Source organism: Spermophilus citellus, assembly GCF_964194105.1.
Source record: "Spermophilus citellus genome assembly, chromosome: 17".
NCBI classification, from domain to species: domain Eukaryota; kingdom Metazoa; phylum Chordata; class Mammalia; order Rodentia; family Sciuridae; genus Spermophilus; species Spermophilus citellus.
The window spans coordinates 64,577,766-64,600,308 of record NC_138199.1 but is presented as its reverse complement, the minus strand read 5'-3'; the positions used below and the strand labels follow the sequence as shown (position 1 = coordinate 64,600,308).

General features: G+C 39.4%; 1 protein-coding gene across 1 annotated transcript in view; it reads left to right on the top strand.

Annotated features, from left to right (window-relative positions):
* PITPNC1 (phosphatidylinositol transfer protein cytoplasmic 1) overlaps positions 1-22,426 on the top strand; it is a 252,415-nt gene extending 229,989 nt beyond the window's left edge. Inside the window, exons 8-9 of the mRNA XM_081270313.1 lie at positions 2,251-2,314; positions 17,264-22,426. Of these exons, the coding sequence (XP_081126439.1) occupies positions 2,251-2,314; positions 17,264-17,580 (381 nt within the window). The 3' untranslated portion in view covers positions 17,581-22,426. The remainder of the gene's footprint in view (positions 1-2,250; positions 2,315-17,263) is intronic.
* Positions 22,427-22,543: the final 117 nt, after the last annotated feature.

The following is a 22,543-nucleotide window of genomic DNA, read 5'->3' as shown; positions in this document are numbered from 1 at the left end:
TCCTGGTTTCTAACGTGAGGTTTTTCTGCCTGGGAAAAACTCATAGGAAATGCAGTGTTGAACATGGCCCTTTGTAACTTCTCCCATTTTCATAAAAATAAATACTCCCCAAGTTGTCTCTGTATTTCAGATAGGCTGGCTATTTATTTTTCCAGTTAAAAACTGATAAAAACAGCTTTACAGAATTCTGTTGGGGGCACTGGAATTTTTCCCTAAATGTACTGAGCTTGTTTCTTAGATGGATTTTTCTACTGAGTGGGGAGCCAATTGACAAGAGAAAGTTTGGTTTTGGTTTTATAGTACTGGGGATTGAACCCAGGGACACTCTACCACTGAACTACATCCCTAGCTCTTTGTGTTTTTTTATGTTGAAACAGGGCATTGCTAAATTGCTTAGGGCCTCATTAAGTTGCTGAGGCTAGCATTGAACTTGTGATCCTCCTTCCTCAGCCTCCCAAGTCACGGGCATTACAGGCATGTGCCACTGTGCCTGGCCTCTGGTAGTTTTTTAACCCAAAATGATCTCCTCTTACGAGGGGACTGTTATCATGATGCATTTTATTTCCTTTCACCATGAATGTTTAGATCCTACCAGGGCACATGCATTTCTTTTCTCACAGATGACTGGTCAGTTTTGAGAATCTGTGATTTTTAAAAATCCTATAAAAGGAGCTGGGGATGCAACTTGGTAGTAGAGCGCTCCCTTCACATGTGTGAGGCCCTGGGTTCCATCCCCAACACCCATAAAAGCAAACAAATAAATAAATAAATTTAAAAATTAAAAACCTATAAGGACACTGCTTTATTTACAGGCATTCCACTGTCCATTTCCAAAGAAAATGCAGTGTCCAGGATGCGTCCAAAACACACCTGCTCTGGCACATGAGTTGCTAATGAGTATCTGAGGTAGCATTTGCATGGACTTAAGCATCAGGATGCTTTTCTCTGAACACCTTTGTTTTTGCTTTTTTTTCCCCCCAGACTCTATTCACAGTTAAGGGTGGGGGGATGTTCAAAAGCAAGCCATTAGCACATTATTGAATTCTCATTTCCATCCAACAGCTGTGTTGTGCTAAATGTAATAGGGTATATTTACTAGTGCCTCCATGCTGTTCTTTTGATTTCCATGAATTTTACACACTCAGCACTCAGTGTGTGCATGGCTGGGTGTTGTTTCTTATGGTCCTTATGTGTTTTCTATTTCCAAGTCATAAAAGCCCCACTAGATCTCTAGAGGCCTGGGGGAATAAACACTTTGTTATAAATGCTTCCCTTGTTTCTGCAAATTCACCAAATTAAAATCCTTCATTTATTAAAACATGCATGAACCTTCCATGAGAGGTTTTTGACAGTCACTGGATTTGTTTGACAGGAAGACAGGAATGTTGGGAGGAGACTGTGGGTATCCAAGAAATGTAAAAAAAAAAAAAAAAAAAACTTATTTATACAGGTTGCAAAAGAGTATCATGAAATAAAAGCATGTGAACAGCAACAGTCTTGGACACATACGCAAATGGTATATTATACTTTCCTCAGTCTTCTATTGCCAGCATGCGTCCCTGTAAGAATCAAGTTCATTCCTTTGTCTCCAATGGAGCTTACCATTCCTATTATCTTCTATTCCAATTCAGGTCTCTTATTTCATCTCTCTCAAAATAGTTGACTGAACTGTTTTTCCCCCCTTCTACTACATGAAACTCAAGCCTAGAAGGATATTTACTTACTTGTGTGCTACACTTTGATTTACTTTTAAAAATTAACTCATTATTTAACATATTATATCAGACAAGTGGGAAGGTCTTAACCTTGCTGGCAGGTCACTTGCTACCTAAAAAAGGGCTCTTGATTTCCAGCTTTATCTTCCTGGCACCAGAGAGACAGACAAAAGTAGGAAAGTAGACACTGTTCCGGATAGAGATAAACGAAAAAGAAAACCTTAGGCCGGGGCTCCCAGAGATGCATTCGAGTCACTGCTTTGTGACCGTCTTGTAGTTGTTAGTTTGTACAAACCCCTGGCTCGACTCTCAAATGCCCTGAAGTGATTAATTTACAGCAAGTGTGTGCATGCCCTAGAAAGGGCCAGGGACAAGCGGGCATGATACCTGCATGTCAGCCCGCAGTTGTCATCAACTGTGGACAAAGGGATTGAAGAATCCATATTGCCAAGACTCCCAGAATTGAAAACGACTATTTTCCAGAGAGTCCCGATCCAACCTGGTATTATTTCAACCTCCTTCTTTTCCTTTCTAGGTGGTTCGAGACATCCTGCTGATTGGACATAGACAGGCTTTTGCATGGGTTGATGAGTGGTATGGTAAGTCAGTTTCCCCGAAATAACTTGTAGAACAATTTCATGACATTCAGCTTGGGCTTTCAATCCCCCTGGCTTCAACTCTTACCTAAAAGGACAACAAAGGCAGGCTCCAGCTTCCTGTATTGAAACACCATCCACCAAGCATAATAAAGATGTAATTATAGAAGCTTGGTCTAAAATAACCACAAAGATATTGACTAAGTAGGACCGTGGTATATTTGATGCTTACATAGTTGATATGCAGGGCTCTACCATTCTCTGCTGGATGGATTTCAAACCCATCCTAATTTATCCCAGACTTCAAGATCAAAGCTTTCTGAAGCATCATGTCAAGTAAAAGCAGTCCTTTGATTCAGAGAACACTTGAAACAATCCCTCATCAGATACATACAGGTTCTGTGAGAATTCAAGGACAGACAAAGACATAGGTACCCGTTAATCCTAATTAAAACTATTGTTCTGACCTTTTTTCATGATATGGGAAGGTTGAACAGGTTCTGCACATTGCCAGTAAACCAAAACAAGGTTTGCTTCATCCCAAGACGGATGGACCACCCTCCCCAAATCCTCAGCACTCTCCTTTTGTCCACACAAATCCTCTGCATTCCCAGAATCAGTCATCAGATGGCTTCTGTCCCTGGCTATAAATAGAAATGCATACGCCCAATGGGTGACTTAGGTTAGATCGATTGTCTAATGAAATGCCCTCCTCTTTGGCCTTTTCCTAAGTCACATTACATTTGTTCTGAGTGTAACCTAGATTGCGTTTTGGTCCTTTTCCATCATTGTTCCGCCAATTCCCTCCCTTTTCTTAGCAGAAGGCACACAATTTAAAGTAAGAGGATATGCAGGACAGAATGGGCAGACAGTGATGGTTATTAATGTTGCTAGCTGTTTCTGAGCCACATTTGAAAAGGCATGGTTCTGTCGGCTGAGGTCTTTTGCTTTGTTTTGTTTTAATCTTCCCAGATCTTGACCAATTGAAAAGTAAATGCGTCTGCCTGGGTTTGTTCAAACCCAGAGCACCAGTTACTCTCTCCCCACACATCTCCAGGATGCTACTTTAGGCAGCAAGTTGTCATAAGTCTTCCATAGACCTGTCTGTTGGTGTTGTCTTTTTTGAGGCAGGTAGACAGAGTCTCCTCTGATGGTTAAACAAATCTTTCTGGGTGTTCTTTTTCCTGGGAAGCTTTTCTCAGATGGAACCCAGACATCAACAAAAGTTAGGAGCTTCTGGCCTCTCCTGACTTGTACTTCTCAGAGCTCCTGGTTTCCTTATTACCAGCTCCAAGGGAATATCCAAAGGATATTCCAAGAATAATAGGCTTGAACCAATTGGCAAGAGGACAGGACCTGAAGGCCCAAAATCTGCCACTTTAAAGACCAAGAGACAGGGCACTTGGACCGGTTTCTCTCTAGCCCCAGAATGCCATTGAGGACTTTCCAGAAAAGGCAACATCAAAAAGAGTAGCCGGCCTCTGATCAAGAGGACAAAACAGGGCTCTGGGGTAGAGCGCTTATCTAGTATGCTCAAAGCCTTGGGTTCAGTCCTCACCGCTGCCCAGAAAAAGGGGGGCTAAACACTGCAAAGCTGTTAAAAAGGAAAGAGGGTTTGATTAAATACAGGATATTAGCAGGGAAAAAATCATGGGTGAGGGCTGGGATTGTGGCTCAGTGATACAGCACTTGCCTTACATGTGGGCCCTGGATTCCATCATCAGCACCACATAAAAATAAATAAATAAAACAAAGGTATTACATCCATCTACAATTTAAATTTTTTTTTTCTTTTAAGTCATGAGTGGGGCCAGGTTGTGGCTCAGTGGTAGAGCACTTGGCTAGCATGTGTGAGGCACTGGGTTCAATCCCCAGCACCACATAAAAATAAATAAATGAAATAAAGTTAAATAAATAAATAAATAAAGATAAAGTAAAGGTATTGTGTCCATCTACAACTAAAAAGAAAAAAAAAATCATGAGTGGCTATCCAGTAAGTGAATGGCTAAGTACAGAGAATAGGGCTGATTCTTTCCTATCTCAGCTGCACCTATGGCAACTTAAAGGCATTTAGTTGAAAGAGAGAGGGGCTTGCCTAGCATGTGCAAGGACCTAATTTAAATCTCCAGCACTGCAAAATTGAGCAGGATGGAGAGTAAAAGGAAAAGAGAAAATTCTCAGATTTTTATAGAAGCCCAAAGCTAGAACACCAAACCAAGTGAAATGGGAGCTCTCCAGCCTGGAGACCTTCAGGAACAGAACACCTGCCTACCTGCTTAGGGTGGGTTAGGTGAGGGAGGTTAACAGCTCAAGGAGTCTTATTACTCAAAAAGTCCTTTCTGTACCTGAGTGAAAAAAAAATAAAATAAAAGGAGTACAGGGCTGGGGTTGTGGCTCAGTGGCAATGCGCTTGCCTAGCATACGTGAGGCACTGGGTTTGATCATCAGCACCCCATACAAATAAATAAAATAAAGGTCCATCAACAACTAAAAAATATATATTTAAAAAAGAGTACAAGGCTGGCGTTGTGGCTCAGTGGTGGAGCGCTTACCTTGCATGTGTGAGGCACTGGGTTCGATCCTCAGCACCACATAAAAAACAAATAAATAGATAGATAAACAAAATAAAGTTATTATGTCCAACTGCAACTAAAAATAAAAAATAAATAAATAAAAGAGTACAGACTTTAGTGGATATAGAGGATCAAAGCACCTTGTTCTCCCCAGCGTGGGTCTCCACCCTCTATATCCACATCCCTGGCCCCAACCATAACAAGTAGCCTTTTCACTCAGTAAGGGGTCTGAGAGCCACACCATCAATTTCACACTAACTACCCGCAGGCACCAGCAGCCAACTGAGCTGCCAGCCGAGAGTACAGTGGCTCCTTCATTACCTGATGTAGACACTTGGGAAATCAAATGAATGGAAACAGCCCGTGCCCACAGAATCTTCTCAGCCACTTATTCAGAGAAATGCTGAAGACTCTGGGCTTTTTAGGTAAATGTGTGTGTCTTTGTTACCAAGGCCAAGCGCATGCAGGATAACCCTGCAGTTCGGGGTACCTGAAGTTGCTTTTTCTTTCTCTGGTCTGGTCATTAGTAAACATGGAAAAGGCCTAAGGTAATGAATCCCTTGCCTATAGCTGTAATTCATAGCACTGATACTCAAAGTTAGGTCCCTGAGCCTTCAATATCAGCATCCTCTGGATATTTATTAGAAACACATATTCTTAGACACTCTGCCCCCTGCCCACCAGGCTAAACCTGCCAATTCAGAATCTTTGGTGGGGTGTAACTCAGCAATCTGTGTTTTAACAAGCCTTCCAAACTATTGGTTTATAGCATGGGCTGTATGCCAGATTGGATTGAAAACAACAGTTTAGTTAGTTCAGTTCCAAATAGGTTAAACTGGAGAATTGTAGGTGTCTTCAGGGCCAACTGCGGGACTCTGATGTTTTGTGAGAATTAGAAAAAAAGCACCCCTTTTAAACAGATAAATTAGAAAAAGATGCTTCTTCTGGGCAGAGCCAGCAGGTGCCATGGGTTTGAGGCTGGATATCAGCCGCCTCCCCTCTGCTGCTGTGTGCCGGTGCAGTGCACACACCGTCCACCCTTACGCAGCAGAAGCCCTGGCTGTCTTTCTCTCTAATTAGACTCACCACCTCCAGTGCTTAATTAAGAACCAAGAAAAGAGACATTGTAGAAGATGGTGATCTTTTCTCACCCAAGGATTAATTGTACATCTTTTCTGCATTCCAGCATTTGGCTGTCACGAAACTATTTCCCTGTGTTCATTGTGAAGTGTATCCCTTTCCATTTGGAGGAGTTGAGTTTGTCTTTCGAAGCGCTGATTGGTCTTTACCCATGAGCCTTGGGTCTCTCTGCATGACTAGAACACTAATCAGAGAGGCAACATCAACGCATTTCAGGAGATGGGGTGAGAGGAGAGGTGGATAAAATAGCCAGCCCAGGTTCACAAGAGCATGTTTTTGCTTCACGAATCTGACAGTATTTTGAGAGAGGAACACTAAAGATTGCCAGAGGGAGCCTGTGACTGAGTGAAACCTAGTGAATGTCTTTGAAAACCAAACCCTTCCCAAAAAGTATGAGGGATATACGAGGAGAAGTTGGGGCTGATGTAGATGAAACAGTCCTCATGAAAGTGACTTAGCAATCGGCCTGGAGCCCCTGGAGCAGGCCTAATCATGGTGAAGCAGGCTCAAAGCAGAGACAAGCCTGCTAGAGGCTAGCTCAGCTGGTTGAATTCACTAAGCCAGCATTTTCCAATGGCCCCAAGTCCCCTGAAATACAAACCTGAGCACCATGGCTCTTGTGCAACGTTTTAGGTGTGTGTGCTCAGGCTCATTTTGCTAATGAGACAGCTCATAGCTTTCCAGTAGATTTTCAAAGGAATCGCTGAACCCTCTTCTCCACCCCTAATTACAGAAAAAAATCACAACTTGATAGTTCTAGATCTCCATGGTCTGAATCACATGGAAAGGGTGTGCACCAAGCCTTTCAGTACCAACAAGTGGAGGCACCCTGAACTTTTTGTAACAAGCGTGTATTGATTCCATGATCATTTTAAAGGGTTAAACAGTGGCACTTCCCAGAGCATGGCCACCATTTTACTGGAGCTAAAGGAGTATCCAGTCTAATTCATGATTGCTAGATCCTCCCCAACACAACTACTTGTTCAAGATTTCAGTTTTAACCTAGTATGAAGAAAAAATGACCTCTATTTTAGCTGAGGAGCCAGGAAGTAGAGAGAGATTATGTTTATAGAAAAAAGCAAAGGAAAATGTGCCATTGAACAGGTCATTGAATTCAAGTATGAGTCTTTCCTTTTTACAACTTTGGCTGCTGCAACTGTTCAGTACAGTAGAGGAGAATTTGTGCTTGCAGACACTTTGTTTCAGGGCATCTGTAATATCTCTCCATGTTTAAAGACTTAGATCCTAACGGCCTTTCAAATATATCATCTCACCTCCTCTTCCTATGAAATCAATCTGCCTTCTTTAAAAATAAAAAGAGGGACCAGGCACAGTGGCACACACATGTAATCCCAGCCACTCAGGAGGCTGAGGCAGGAGGATCTCGAGATCAAGGCCAGCCGCAATAACTTAGCTAAGCCCTAAGCAACTTAGCGAAACCCTGTCTCAAAAATAAAATTAAAAGGATTGGTGATGTAGCTCAGAAGTAGAATGCTCCTGGGTTTGATCCCCCATACCACATAGAAAAAAAAATTCAATACAATGATTGTGCCGAGGTTGTAGCTCAGTGTAGAACATGTGCTTAGCAAGCATGAGTTCATTGGTCCACTCCCCAACTCCTCGAAAAAAAATAAATAAAATAATTGAGAAAAGTTGCCACCATAAACAAATTTAAAAGAATAGGAGAAAATGTTTGCAACACATGTAGCCAAAGAGGATTAATATCCAAATTATACAAAGAAGTTCTATAAACTGAAAATCTAATGCCTCAATAGAAAAACAGTAAGAAATATGAATAGGTAAATCACAGAAGAAATGCAAGTGGCCAATAAACTCACCACCAATCACAAGAAATGTCAGAAAACAACAAGAAGTTATTACATTGGCCTATCTGGTAGCAAAAGTTTAAGAGAGTGATAGTATCCAGTTGGGATATAAAATGATAAAGTATAAAATATACTATAAAATAGTAAGTATAAATAACCTATGATGTAATCATTCACTTCGATAAATTTTTTTTGAGGGGGTACGGGTTTTAAACCCCAGGGGCACTCAAACACTAAGCCACATCCCCAGCACTTTCTTGTATTTTAAGTAGAGACAGGGTCTCACAAAGTTGCTTAGGACCTTGCTAAGTTTCTGAGGCAGGCTTTGAACTCAGGATCCTCCTGCCTCAAGCTATGGAGCTGCTAGGATTACAGGAGTGCGCCACTGCACCCGACCTGAGAATTTTATTTATTTATTTACTTACTTACTTATTAATATTGTTTAATTGTTGTTGATAGACCTTTATTTTATTTATTTACTTTTATGTGGTGTTGAGGATCAAACCCAGTGCCTCACACATGCTAGGTAAACACTCTACCACTGAGCTACATCCCCAACCGAGAAATTTATTCTTTTTCTATTTAATATTTATTTCTTTTAGTTGTACACAGTACTTTTGTTTTTGTTATTTATTTATTTTTATGTGGTGATGAGGATCCAACCCAGGGCCTCGCATGTGCTAGGCTATCGCTCTACCTCTCAGCCACAACCTCAGCCCCCCCAGATAAATTTTTTCTTAAGAAATATACATGTGCAAGCTGCAGGTATACTTCAGTGGTAGAGCATTTTGGTTTAATCCCAAAAACCAAAAAAAAAAAAAAGAGAGAGAGAAAGAGAGAGAAAGATAAATATACCTATGCTCCTGAATTTATGTACAAAGCTGTTATGTATAATAATGTTTATCAGAGTTAAAAATTAGTCAGTCTCAATGTAAATGTCCATGAACAGGTCTATGGGTAAAGGCATTCTGGTGCACCCGCACCCATACTATGAATATTGTGCAAAACTGTTAAAAAGAATAAGGTCAGGGCTAGGGCATGGATCACTGGTGGAGCATTTGCCTAGTATGTTCGGGGCCCTGGGTTTGATTCTCAGCAGCACAAAGAAAAATAAATAGTTCTGTTTTACTGATATGGAAGTATGTACATTTTCCCTTAGTAGAAAGAAGAAATCAAAATACTACTTACTGGAATAGAAAAACATAGTAACTACAGTATGATTCCATATGTGTAAATGTAAATAATGTGAGTTTGTGTGAGTTTGTGTGTGTGTGTGTGTGTGTGTGAGAGAGAGAGAGAGAGAGAGAGAGAGAGAGAGAGAGAGATAAATACCTATGACTTCATAGAATAAATATCTACCAGCACATGCCTCAGTCTCTTAAGTGGTTGTCTCTAGGAGAAGCAATAAGATTGGAAGAGATTAATAGGAATTAAATACTTTTCTCTATTTAATACAGTACTTTATGAAATTTTGGGGGGTACAAAATTCATGTATTACTTGAGTGATCAAAATAAATAAATAATAACTTAAAACATTTTATTTTAAAAAAATGGTAGAAGCATGTAAGGCTCATATAGTCGAAGTCTATTTTGCTGCTTAATGCGAGCCTTTATTTGATAGTTTAGGAAACCTAAGAAGATTCCTCAATTCACAAATCCCCAGGACTAGAGCACTTTTTGCCTGGACCTCAACCCGGGCACCTGGCAGAGAAGAGGTTTCCACTGGGGCCCCATGCAGTGTGACCTTCACATCCTGGGAAATGCAACTCCGGCCACTCTCTCCTTACCTAATATAGGACAAAAAAGAGACGATAAGGAAAGAAATGGCTTTTCCAAAGGACAAGGAGGAAATTTTGTCCCCTTGAGGTACAGTGAGAGAATTTACACCTCTGGAAGACTTCCTAGTGCTGATCATGTCAGTGAAACTCTGACAGCAAAGCTCCAAAGATACTAGACTCATTTGCCTTATCAGAAGAAATATTGTACTGGTTCCAACGCTCTTAAATCAGACAATTAGCTCCAGTGTTACTTGTTTCAGAAGCCTTGGTTTAAGAAACCTTACTTAGTAAAAGCAAATTATAACCTTTCAAAATCTAAGTTAAGGGGTAGTTATTTACCAATTTATTTGCAACATAATTGACATGGGATTCCTTTCATTAAGAGTTTGTTTGATGCAAATGCTGGAACTAAATCGTGAGAAGCTGTTCTGATCATTGAAAATCAATCAATAATGAAGATGAATCATCTCTGAAAGTATAATCTGTCTTTGGGCATATGTAATTGAATTTTCTAAAGAATTGATTCAGATATAGATCTCAAGGTAATATATGTTATAAAAGCAAAAAAAAATGCACTTTACCAAATAACCTGTAACATTTTCACTTGATTAGAATTTCCATAAGTTTCCAAGGAATATTGAAAATTCATACATCATTTCCATACACATTCATCGTCTGTGGGGATATTTAAGGACTTAGACAAAGGTATTTTCCTTTGGCATCAGCAGGGACCAAATTATCATCCTTTAGAGAAATACCCTATTGTAAATGTTCATTCTTACGTAGGTAAGATCTTTTTTTTTTTTTCTTTTAGGTGCAATTTTCTGAAATTTGGGTTTTTGGTGTTTGCTTTGATTTGCAGTGCCAGAATCAAACCTATAGCCTCAAACATACTAGGCAAGCCCCACCCCCACATGTTGAAATTTTGTTCCTTAACTTTTCATCTTTTAAAAAAAACAAGGGATTTTTTTCTCCTTACCAGTTCCAAATTGATGGTATTCATCTTCTAATGATTCCAAATGAATAGATTTTTAAATAATATTCTGTTCTTTCTTATGTAATGCATAATTTAATGCATAATTGATGCAGAAAATTTAGAAAACATGGATAAAAAAAAGAAAGGCAATGAAGATTATCTGGAATTCCAACTCAATCACTGTAAACATTGTGCAATGTATGCTTTCATTGTTTTAAAATGTAGATGACGCTTTTCATACTAAAATTATAACGTGTTCAGTTTTGCCTCATGTTTTTTATTTAACAATAACTCAAGATTATCTCTACAAGCTGGGTGTGGTGGCACATACCAGAAATTCAGGAAGTCAAGACAGGAGAAGTTCAAGGCCAGCCTCAGCAACTTAGCCAGGGCCCTAAGAAACTTAGTGAGACTCTCAAAATAAAAAAATATAAAGGACTAGGGGTGTAGCCCAGTAATACAGTACCTGAGTTCAATCCTCAGTACCAAAAAAAAAAAAAAAGAGAGAGAGAGAGAAAAAGACCAAGGCAGTAATGAACATCTTTGTTGTTAAATCCTTTTTCACATTCGTAAAACTGCTACATCTTTGAAAGCACATAGTCACACTATTTAGGCCCTTCTTCTAACATTGAGCTAATTAGAGATAAATAATGATTTCTGTTGGGATTCCCTAGAGCAAATAAAACTAAAACTTACTTGCTTTTGTTTTCCAAATTAGGAGTGTAATGACATTTGTATAGAGAAACTTATTTAAATTTTAAACTTTCAGGTGGCTTAATATTTATTCCAGGTGTGTTTAAGATATTTTGAAAATCAGCCATTGAAATTAACATGATTGTATTGAAGAATGTGTTGTTGTTAACTAAGTGTGTTTATTCTAATCATAAAGCAGCATCTCATTGCTTCTCAGATGTCTCTGTTTTCTAAAAAAAAAAAAAAAAAAGCATGCTCTTTGCCTGGCCAGACTGCTGCTTAGCATTCTTGATACTTATATTGCTTAACGACAGCATTTTTGATTAATGATTTCAGGACAGGAGGGGGATTATCCGCTAAATAAAATAGCCCAGGTCTGGATTTAGAGCCATGCTCCATCTTGGCCCTAGACCACATAGAATTAAATCATAAGTTCTGCATGTCTGCCCTTTGGAAATGAAGAGAAATCTCACATGACACTTGGATTGATATAAAAAGACACTAAACCACATGACACAGAAAATACTTAAGGAAAAATTTCAACTGTGAATACCCATTGTAAATCCCCCACCAAGCCAGTTAGTGATTGGGGTAGTAGATGAAGCAATCGATGGGCTACCTTCATTGGTTAAGAGGCACAGCATTAAATTATGTCAAGGCAGCAATAGCAGAGTGCCCATCTGGAGAAACTGCTGATAAAATGTAAGGAGAGGGGTGGGGGTGGGGAATAAAACCAAGGGAGTATTTAAAGTGAGACTAATTGTCAATTTTATGCATTTCACATACTGAAGATGGACAGGTTCTTTCTTTTAAGTTTTTTAAACAGTTGAACTAAGACAGGATTCCTCAACTTCAGCACTGTGGATATTTTAGATCAGATTATTCTTTGTTGGGGGCTGGAAGTCCTGTGCATTGTGAAATGTTTCCCAGCATCCCTGGCCTCTGCCCTCTTGTATAGATGCCAGTAGAACCCCTTCCACAGTTATGACAACCAAAAATGTCACAAAATTGTCCACTGTTGAGAACTACTGGATTAAGAGATCATTATCCTGAAACACTGCAGACTGGGGCCAAAAATCATGTCATGTGCCATTTTATTTATAGATCAGTGTGGGTGGAAGTAGTGCCAGCCATCTTCAAGCTGTTAGGCTAGTCTCAAAGCTCAGTGTAGACCTGCACTCTCTGATACCATGTATCTGTGCAAAAATGTATCCGTGAGAGAATGGCACCAAGCCTCTCCTGTACCTGAATGTCAGTGCTCTGCCTTCTACGTCCTCTCTCCTATGATAGCAGTGAAAGTGTCCTTTCTGTTGTTGAATGCATTGATTGAAAGACTCTCAATGTACTTGGAAAGGCATTTGGAAGGTAAGTATTAAACCAAATAATCCTGACCCTCTGTCCCCAAAGGGATCTTCTAACGAAGCTTTAGGAGATCACTGGCCACATGCTAATACTTTCTACCACCAAGCTCACTTCACAAGAATCACCCCTAAGTAATTTCCACTCTTCTCTGTTCTAAGTCTATTTTGACTGAACTTCCTTGTCCTTATTCCCCCTTTGGCTGGTTTAACTAACTTTATGATTTATTCCTCATAAAGTTAATCAGTTCCCTGCTTTTTAAAACCTCTCTGGCTACTGCTAAGCTACCATCTTTCCCTAAAGTCTCCCCATGGAAAGTTTGCATTTAATAACGGAAGTTGCCAACATCTTGACCTCTTTCAGATATGACAATGGATGATGTTCGGGAATACGAGAAAAACATGCATGAACAAACCAACATAAAAGTTTGCAATCAGCATTCCTCCACTGTGGATGACATAGAGAGCCATGCCCAAACAAGTGTATGTAGAATTTTTAAAACATGTTGCCCACCCTGTATGAAACAAACACGTAAACTGATCTTTGAAATACTGCAAATGCTCTTTTCCCAACCGTCCACAAAATCATGTCATTGCCCAAGAGGCTGTTGGTGAAGATGCTGAGCTGGGTCTAGAGCAGGCAGTGTGGCCTCTCTCTTCCAGACATTTCAATTCTTTAAAGTTGCTTGATTTGGGGGTTGTTTTGGTCATAAAACCAAGAACATGGAGAGTGGAAACATATTGTGATACTAGTGAAATGGCCTGCACTGAACATAAAAAGAGCATAGGAGTAAAAAATGGGTGTCGTATGTAAACTAGAACAACATGTCAGTAACTTTTCAAAACATAGTTAACACTTACTTGTTCATTCAGAGGAGGGCTTCTGGCTCATCTGCTATTTTAGGTTTCTTTACATGTGCTTTGAAATGCTTCCTAAGGCTCTTTATAGCTATTTTACCCAATCAGTTCTTTTTTACTTAGGGTAATCTCAAGACAGAACTGCAGTCTGCACACAGACAGGCTGAGTAGTGAAGGGCTGATCACGGGAAATGTGCTGAGCTGCACAGACGATCCAGCCTGGGTCTTAGCAAAAGCCTCAGAGCCTGAGGTTATTTAGTCGCACATGGGAAATTAAGAGCTTGTGGTGTTCACCAGCATCTTAAATACAGTCGTCTCTACATCCTTTTTGCTAGTGAAAGGAAAAACAGTCAACAAAGAAAAAAGTAATCACCAAGTCATTTTATGGCTCTTCAGCCATACAAAGACCTGGGTTTTCTTTGGGGTCCAGCTTGAGTTGTCTGTCAGCCCAGGGCCTGGAATAATACATATTAGATTTTAAAAAATTTCAAGAATGTAGGTAGAGAAAATTGAGAAGTGGCTGTTGTTGTAAATAGATGCTTTAAGATCGTGAAGACCTTCTGGTTGCACATTGGAAATTTTAGTTAAGATTTTAGAGCATGACTTTGGAATGTGCCTGAAAAGCTTACGGGCTGCCATTGGCTGCATGTGACTACCCTTGAGTCTGCAAGGGCCCTAACTCTTCCTGCCCTGCTTTGCATGCAGTGATTGGGTTTGCAGGAAACTGTTGGGGCAAGACTCACTTGAAGTGTTTCCCTTCCACAAATGTACACATTCCGATAAGACTTCCCACTCCTCTCTCCCTGTTCTAAAGTTAGAAATGTCTTTAAGGAAACTATTCTTGAATTTTCGTCACTTTCAATTGCCTTTTCCTTTTGGAATGTCAGATACTAGTTCCTCCTCAACTGATCTGAAAGCTGATCACTATAAATATGACCAGACATAGGACCAAGCCACAGGGAAAGGGGACACTGGGGATGTCTCAAGGGCACCAAGCCAGTGCTTTTCACCTTCTCATTTCTTGAAGTTTGCAGCTTAAGGCTCTTTGCTTGGTTTTCTTTTAGTTTTACTCTGAGTATTATAAAGTCAGTTTCACTATGTACAATTGATAAGCTAGAAGTCCCATGCATTCTCTGGCTGCAAATCACAGTTGTGACTTCAGTGTAAGATATACCCTACCCACTGATAAGTTACACAAAGTGATTATTTTGGAAGCTTGTGACGTTTCCTTTATTCTTTGGAATTCCATGAAATTGAGGATCATTTATCTTTCCACAGTCTGTCTACACTATCACAATGAAAAAAAAAAAAAACAGTTAAAATCAAGAAGCTGCTATGCATCACAAATAAAACCTGCATGGGTGCTAAATGAAATTTAAATAATCCACCTGAGCAAGGATAGATTAGATTGAAATTATGCAAAATTAACATCCCTGAACACAGCATAAGGAAATAACAGTCTTGTTTTCAATTGAGGGCTTTCAAAGCCTTCAAGGAAGGGACTGGGAATGGAAAATTAAAATTCTGTGCTTTGGATGATTTCTGCCCCCTGATGGATGCATGAAGTAGAGCACCATGCACAGATGCTGGTTAGAAAGTCTAATTTCTCAAAGATGCTATTTGTTTATTCTCTCAAAAACACACCATAGTTCAATTCAGTAAAATTTTTCTGAGAGTCTTGACTTTACTTCAAAGTAAATAACTCCTTTTTAACCTTAATCTCATTCTTAGCTAATTGCCTTAGTATTTTTTAGAAGAATAAATTGCCAGGTACAGTGGCGCATGCCTACAATCCCAGGAACTTCAGAGGCCAAGGTGGGAGGATCACAAGTTAAAGGCCAGCCTCAGTAATTTAGCAAGACCCTGTCTCAATAAAAAATAAAAAGGATTGAGGATGTAGCTCAGTCATAGAGCACCCCTAGGTTCAGTCCCTAGTACCACCAAAAAAAAAAAAAAAAGAAAGAAAAAAAAGTGGTAAATTAATAGGATATATTGTAAATTTTATATTATGTCAACACAGTTGTTATTTTTTATTTTTGTAAAAACTTTTCCCTTTCAGGAAATTTTAATAATTATTCAGAAGGATTTCATTTTATGGAAAGTTTCTGGTTTGCTCAGATGTTATAAAACCTAATGATTAATACTGTAACATGAATGTTCATTCCATACTTAATATTTCTAGAATGGCTATGTGGTTTCACAACAGTTTAGTCATGCAGCATTATCTAAGGAAGTTTCAATTACTAAGTTCATGACAGAGGACAAGAGAGAATGAAAAATGAGTCTCTGGAAAGTCAAAATAGATGAAAATCCATGGGCAGCAGATTTCACATTTTACTCAAAGACAAGCCCTTAGGCCTTCACTTGGTGCCTATTCTAATAAGCCCAGTTACCTGTTGCCCTATTCCTGGTAAATAAAATGTCAAAGGTTACCAGACTGGCAGTAGTTAATAGTAACTCTGACAGGACTGGGGGTGTAGCTCAGTGGTAGGGTGCTTGCTTGACATGCACCAGGCCCTGGGTTCAATCCCCAGCCCTGCAATAAATAAATAATAATAACATTAATAATACAGTTTCTGAAAATGAGAAAAGTGATAGGAAGCTATAAAGAACAGACCCTGAGAAGAGAATCATCCCTGGATAGTTGCACAGTGACACAATATAGCGTGTCTTCAAGGTAGTAAGTGTGTATGCATTAAATTCATTAGGGAAAGGTTTACATCTTTTAAAATGCTGCTTTTAATTTCTCACTTAAGAAGGGTATTTTAGGTATTTGGAAAATCTACATCACCTGACAATGCCTGTTAAATGAAGCATCGCTGACTTATCTGTTGAATTACAGATAATGCATTTTTCCTCTTAAAAACAATCCTTGCTCATTAAATGATCCTCCCTTTTCATTCTCTATTATTTTTCTTTCAAGTTGCTTTGAGAAATGGTTTTATTTTCTTGGCTTTGGGGTAATTTTCAGACTTATTATTGTTGTCTTCTTATTTGTATTTTAAGCTGAATTAAAACATAATAATCTCATAGCGGATACATAATTAGGAAACCAGGAACAACAGCACCTCCGTGCCTCTTCAGAATACCCAAAAAAAAAAAAAAAAAGAAAAAGAAATGAGTGTATTTATTAAATAAGAAGACAGCATTTTGAGAAATTCTGACTATTTACCTGAATTTACCTTATAAGAGATATATCAGGGTTTTTTTTTCTTTTCTTTTCTTTTCTTTTCTTTTCTTTTTTTTTTTTTGATCTGAAGATGACAATAATATGTATCATTTCAGGACCACTGATTGCTTTAATTACTTTCTCTTTATAGAAGAGATGACCCCAGGTCTAATACTAGCTCAATATACCCGACACCATACCCACAATGCATGCACACACGCACTCACACACATTTGTACACACACACACACTCTCTCTCTCTCTCTCTCTCTCTCTCTATCTGGGTCTAGTCATGTACTCTTCTTTTAAGTATTTATCCAGAATACTCAAAATACTGGCTCAATAATGCTCTGGAAGATCTTAAATGGGTATACACAAAGGAATATTGTTTCCAGGGTGTGTCTCAGTAAAATGGAAGATAACTGAGGATTTAGTATTTCCATGACAATTTGGGTTTGTGATCAGAAAGAGCCCCCTTAATGATGGGGTTCCCAGAGCTCCTTTGAAGCCAGGTGAAGTGATGAATCTGTCTGCATTTCTTCTAAGTGACAGCTCAGTTTTCTTTCTTTTTCCCTTTGAAGACATGACAATGGATGAAGTCCGCGAATTTGAACGAGCCACTCAGGAAGCCACCAACAAGAAAATTGGCGTTTTCCCACCTGCCATTTCTATCTCGAGCATTCCCCTGCTGCCTTCTTCCGTGCGCAGCGCCCCGTCCAGCGCCCCGTCCACCCCTCTCTCCACAGATGCACCAGAATTCCTGTCAGTTTCCAAAGATCGACCCCGGAAAAAGTCAGCTCCAGAAACTCTCACGCTTCCAGACCCTGAGAAAAAAGCCACTCTGAATTTACCCGGCATGCACTCCTCAGATAAGCCACGTCGGCCCAAGTCAGAGTGACCTCACCCGGAGATCTCATGGGTTTTATATTTTCATTTTGTTGTTGTTGTTGTTGTTTTTTAAGAATCTTCTGATATAGGAAAAGACTGCTTTGTCACTCAAACATGTTCCTTTGATCTCTGAGTGTGCATGGGGTAAAGTAATTTCACAAATAATATGAATCCTAAGTATGCCACACAGCGTCATAGTATATTTAAGATGTAAGACTTGCAAAAAACCAGAAGGGATCTTCTGTAGACACAGCTATAAGTCAGGGAGGAAGCCTTGGTATTGGGCATTTGGTGAGGCTGGCATGGACTTCAAGAGTAAATATACGAAAACTTCATACCACTTTGTTGCCAAGTGTGGTAAAATAGTAAAGTCGATTTCCTCCCATCAGACCTGAAATTCTCAAAAAATACTCTCAGGCATCACAAACCTAATTGTTAAATTTTGAACTGCTGACCACCAATACTTGAATACCAGTAGTTACTGAGATTTTGATTAATCTGACTCAGGATTTGGGGCCTAGTTAACTTCTTAAATTTTTGAAAATTTTAATTACGAACGTATAGAAGCTCCAAGTGCAATTGATGATAACTTATTTATACCTTTCACAGAATTTAATAATAAAGATTCCACTTGTTTCTGCCTTTTAATAATTTTCCCCTTGTGCCCTTGTGGCCTCCGAAATCTTTCAGAATTGCATGAACAAATGTGACTATAACCAATTTATTTTGGAATGGTTTAGTTTAGGAACCAAGAGACCCAGGTGAAACAAGCATCTTTTTTTCTGTACAGGTACCAACAAACCTTGACTTGTCAGCTACCATCATCCGTTAAGATTCTCAGAATTTGCAATTAACTGAATAGAATTCATTGACTATTTGCCCATTTGAAGATATCCAAGGGTGGAATAAGCTAACTGGGCTTTAACACTGTTAGAGGTCTGGTATGCAGACCATGAAAAAGGGAACTGTCTCCCATTCCTCTCCTGATTTTCCTTAGTCATCCAGACATCCCTGGAATGGATCGCCCACCACCAGACCTTAGAAAAGACTGTCATTCTCTTGCTCCTTCCTTAAAATCCAAATTTTGGAGCCTGGGGGTATAGCTCAGTCGTAGAGCACTTGCCTAGTTTGTGGAGGTCCCTGGGTTTGATCCCCAGCACTATAGAAAGAAAGAAAGAAAGAAAGATCCAGATATTAGGAATGTTGCAGAAATAAGTAAATACTGCCAAGGGAGAGGAGAGCATGAACAGAACTGGTGGCTCCTATTTGTAAAAAGAAGGAATGATAGCTGGGCGCAGTAGCACATGCCTGTAATCCCAGCAGCTTGGGAGGCTGAGGCAGGAGGATTGCAAGTTCAAAGCCAGCCTCAGCAAAAGCGAGGTGCTAAGCAACTCAGTGAGACCCTGTCTCTAAATAAAATACAAAATAGGACTTGGGATGTGGCTCAGTGGTCGAGTGCCCCTGAGTTCAATCCCTAAGTACCCACTCCCCAAAAAAGAAGAAGGAATGATAATAAATGTCCTTGAGTCTTGCTTTCATTTCTGCAAGTGGTGTGAATGCAAGATTCGAACAAGATTGACAGGAGGCAAGATCATTCATCAAAGTGGCAGAAAGAATTCTCTTTTTGTCCAAAGAGAAATCTGTCACTGTTGCACCTCACTGCCTTTAAACACAGAAGGAAGGGCAAGCAGAATCTCAGCATTGATATTTGTCCTTCACGAGAGGAAGAAAACAAGGTAACTGGGCAACTCCAGAGCCCACGCCCTAGCTAGCCTTTCTGACCGTCACCTCCAACCTCAGGAAAGGGGCCTTCCCAAAACAGAGATTCCAAAGGAAACAGTGTAGACCAAGGAGCAGATTCTCCTTCCCTCAGCCTCAGTGGTGGCCAGTGCCTGCTTCCCCCACCCCCGCCCCCAGTGCTCAGCACTCCATGTTGTCTTTTGCAGATTGACACCCGCCCCCAAGGTGCAGGCGCTGGACCCATGAGCCCAGCACCATCGTTTCTTTATCTATAGTCTGACATTTAGCTTAAAGGAAAAATAGACCCAGTACTCAAAGGAAACCAGTCACAAATAGCTTAGATAACAGTGCATCTTTTCCTTAAGAATGATAGTATCATAGTAAGAAAACCTCTTTGCATGGTATGGAAGCATGAATTTTGCTTGTGGGAAAACTTAATCTTTTATCAAACCCCTTGGACTTTTCAATGGCTCCCTCTCCATGCAGTAGTACTTAATAAGAATGTTTGGCTTTAGAAAGCAAAATTCTACTTTCAGAAGACAAGGAGATAGCGCATGTATTTGCTTACTGTCTGCAAACTGAAATCAAGGTAGGGGTGGGATCATTATTTTCACATAGAACAAATTTATTCTGTGCAGGTTGTTAACACATCTGGCACCTAGTTTTTCCATTAATACCATTGCTATTTTCCCTTTTTATAAAGTAGCTTCTGCTGTCAAAGTCAATAATTCAATATGCTTTAGAAAGCTAATTTCTGATTTCCTTTTGTGAGCTTTCTTTCTTTTATAGCCAGTATAATACCACAGACATCAATTGCGAAGCTGCCCATGATGGTGTGATTCTTAAGTAACAAAGTGGGTGTGCTCTTAACATACATTCAGTTTTTCTGTCTACATATGATTTGTGTGCAGTACAAAATGGGGGTGTGCAGAAATTCCTTTAGCTGCTTTGAATATTTAATCCAGTCATAACATGGCATAAATGACTTCAATATTTTACACATCTTGGTTTCCAAGTGTCATTTCACCTTCTCCATATGTGGATTTGTTATTGTGGGATACAAGCCTGCGATGAATGTGTACATAGAACATTAATAATTCTTATAAGGATGGAAATTAAATGGCTGCATGATGGAAATTTAGAAGAAGAAGAAAAAAAAGCAGAAACTTGAATTTGCTAAGCATGTATGAGGAAAAATAGAATCCTTAACTCAGTGCCTCTGTCTGCAATGTGGAAACCTTCAACTTTACTCACCAAAATTGTATTATACCTGTATATATATATAAATATAGGGTAGTGAGTTCCATACCACCAATTTTAAATCTCTGGTAGCCAAATGAAAACAAATAATCCATAGGATAACACATATGTTCACCCCTCTTCATCTCTGATGTTAGTGGAGACTATGAAAATGGCTGTAAGGTCCATTACTTTGAATGGGTTTTGAGTGTGAAATGTCTGTAGTTTTTGTTGACTGTAGCATAGCATTCTTGCCTTGGCTGTGCTTTCCTGGGAGAGAGAGAGAGAGGTCTTCTTATTTTTAGTGCATAAACTCTGTCAGAAGTCACCTCTGAAGATCATTTCATTTTGAGATATAGAAAGACAAAGCAAAGAAAAGGGTAAGAATGAAGGAGGCTGTGACACTTTTATTTGCCACCATTATCCCTGAAACCATAGGAGTTCATTGGTGAACTCGTTTATAAATGCTTCTGTTACGGTTTTGCATCTATGTGTGGGGGGAATGGTTTTGATTTGTTTGGAGGTATATATTAGCCATGTTTTGGGTTGTGAAAGTAAGTACCAGCCAGTCGTGGATGTATAATGAAGACACTTAAACAACCCAACAATACTCCTAAAAGTAAATTGTGTGATTTTATTTCAAAGTAAAATAGTGAACTAAGAAAATAGATACTGACAAATCTTGATAAATCATTTTCAGTGAAAGTTTCAGGATGATTGTTATTTATGAATATTTTTAAATTCTACTTTCTTGCTGGGCTGGGGATGCTGCTCAGTGGTAGAGTACTTGCCTAGAGTGTGCAAGGCCCTAGGTTCAATCCCCAGCACTACATAAAAAATAACAAATAAATATGGAGCTGGGGCTGGGACTCAGTGGTATAGCGCTCGCCTAGCACACATGAGGCACTGGGTTCTATCCTCAGCACCACATAAAAATAAATAAATAAAAATAAAGGCATATGTCTACCTACTTTTAAATAAATAAATAAATTCTTTCTTTAGTTTCTCCCCCTGGCTTAGAGACAACAAAATAATAGGTCACTGAGTGGCTTAGGTCAATAGGAATTTTATGTTTGAGAAGAGCCAAAGTGTAACTGACTCTGTATCAAATGTGTAATCTGATAATTCAAATAGAGAGGAATCGTCTAAATGGTTTTAGTACTTTTCTGATCATCTGACAGTCTAGGTGACAATCTGCCATCTGAGACATAGTTCTTAAAAAAGATTGCTGTCCAATGACTGCAACCTGATCATCAGTAAACTTTTAAACTGTTCATTCTTGCTCAAACTCACGTAGCACACAATAGCACACAGAGTTGTCATGCCAAGGCAAAGCATACTGGCTTCTACCTTCAAAACAATCTGTTTGTATCTGAAATGTGTTTAAGCTTCGTAGGAGTTAGTGCAGTAACAGAATGTGGTATGTTGAGTTTCTCAGATGCCATTATTAATTGTAATGTTGTTGTGAAGTTAACAAATGCTTTAGGATAAGCCTCTCGATGTGTCTGCCTGTTTCAGTTGAAATTAGGTCTGTTGGATTGGCCATCTCACTTCAGTTCTTTGTATCTCTAGGAAGAGGTTCTCTGAGTTTATGTTACCCTGTGCCACTTGTGTAGCTTCAAGTGTAATTTTTAGCGCTTACATTTTGAGCTGGGATCCTGATTGGTTACATTAGTCAAAATACCACTGCCACTGCCGAAGGACCAAGCGTTACAGGTGACAAGCAAAGCAATTGGAAGTTGACACTCACATGTGCCATCCTGTGTCGTCTTATGGCTGTACGGTGTCATCCCCCTCCCCAGTTATTTATTATTGTTTATAACTTACTTTTTCTTACATTCTGTTGTAAATAAAGTAAAAAGCAATCTTCTTTCCAAGTGTAGCTTCCGCGCTCTGTTTCTCAGCTGGCGTCAAGGGAGTGTTGGCCCTTAACTTGCAGGTTGATGGGAAAGAAGACATGGAGGAAGAGGGGACAAGCCTGTGGCTGCTGCTTA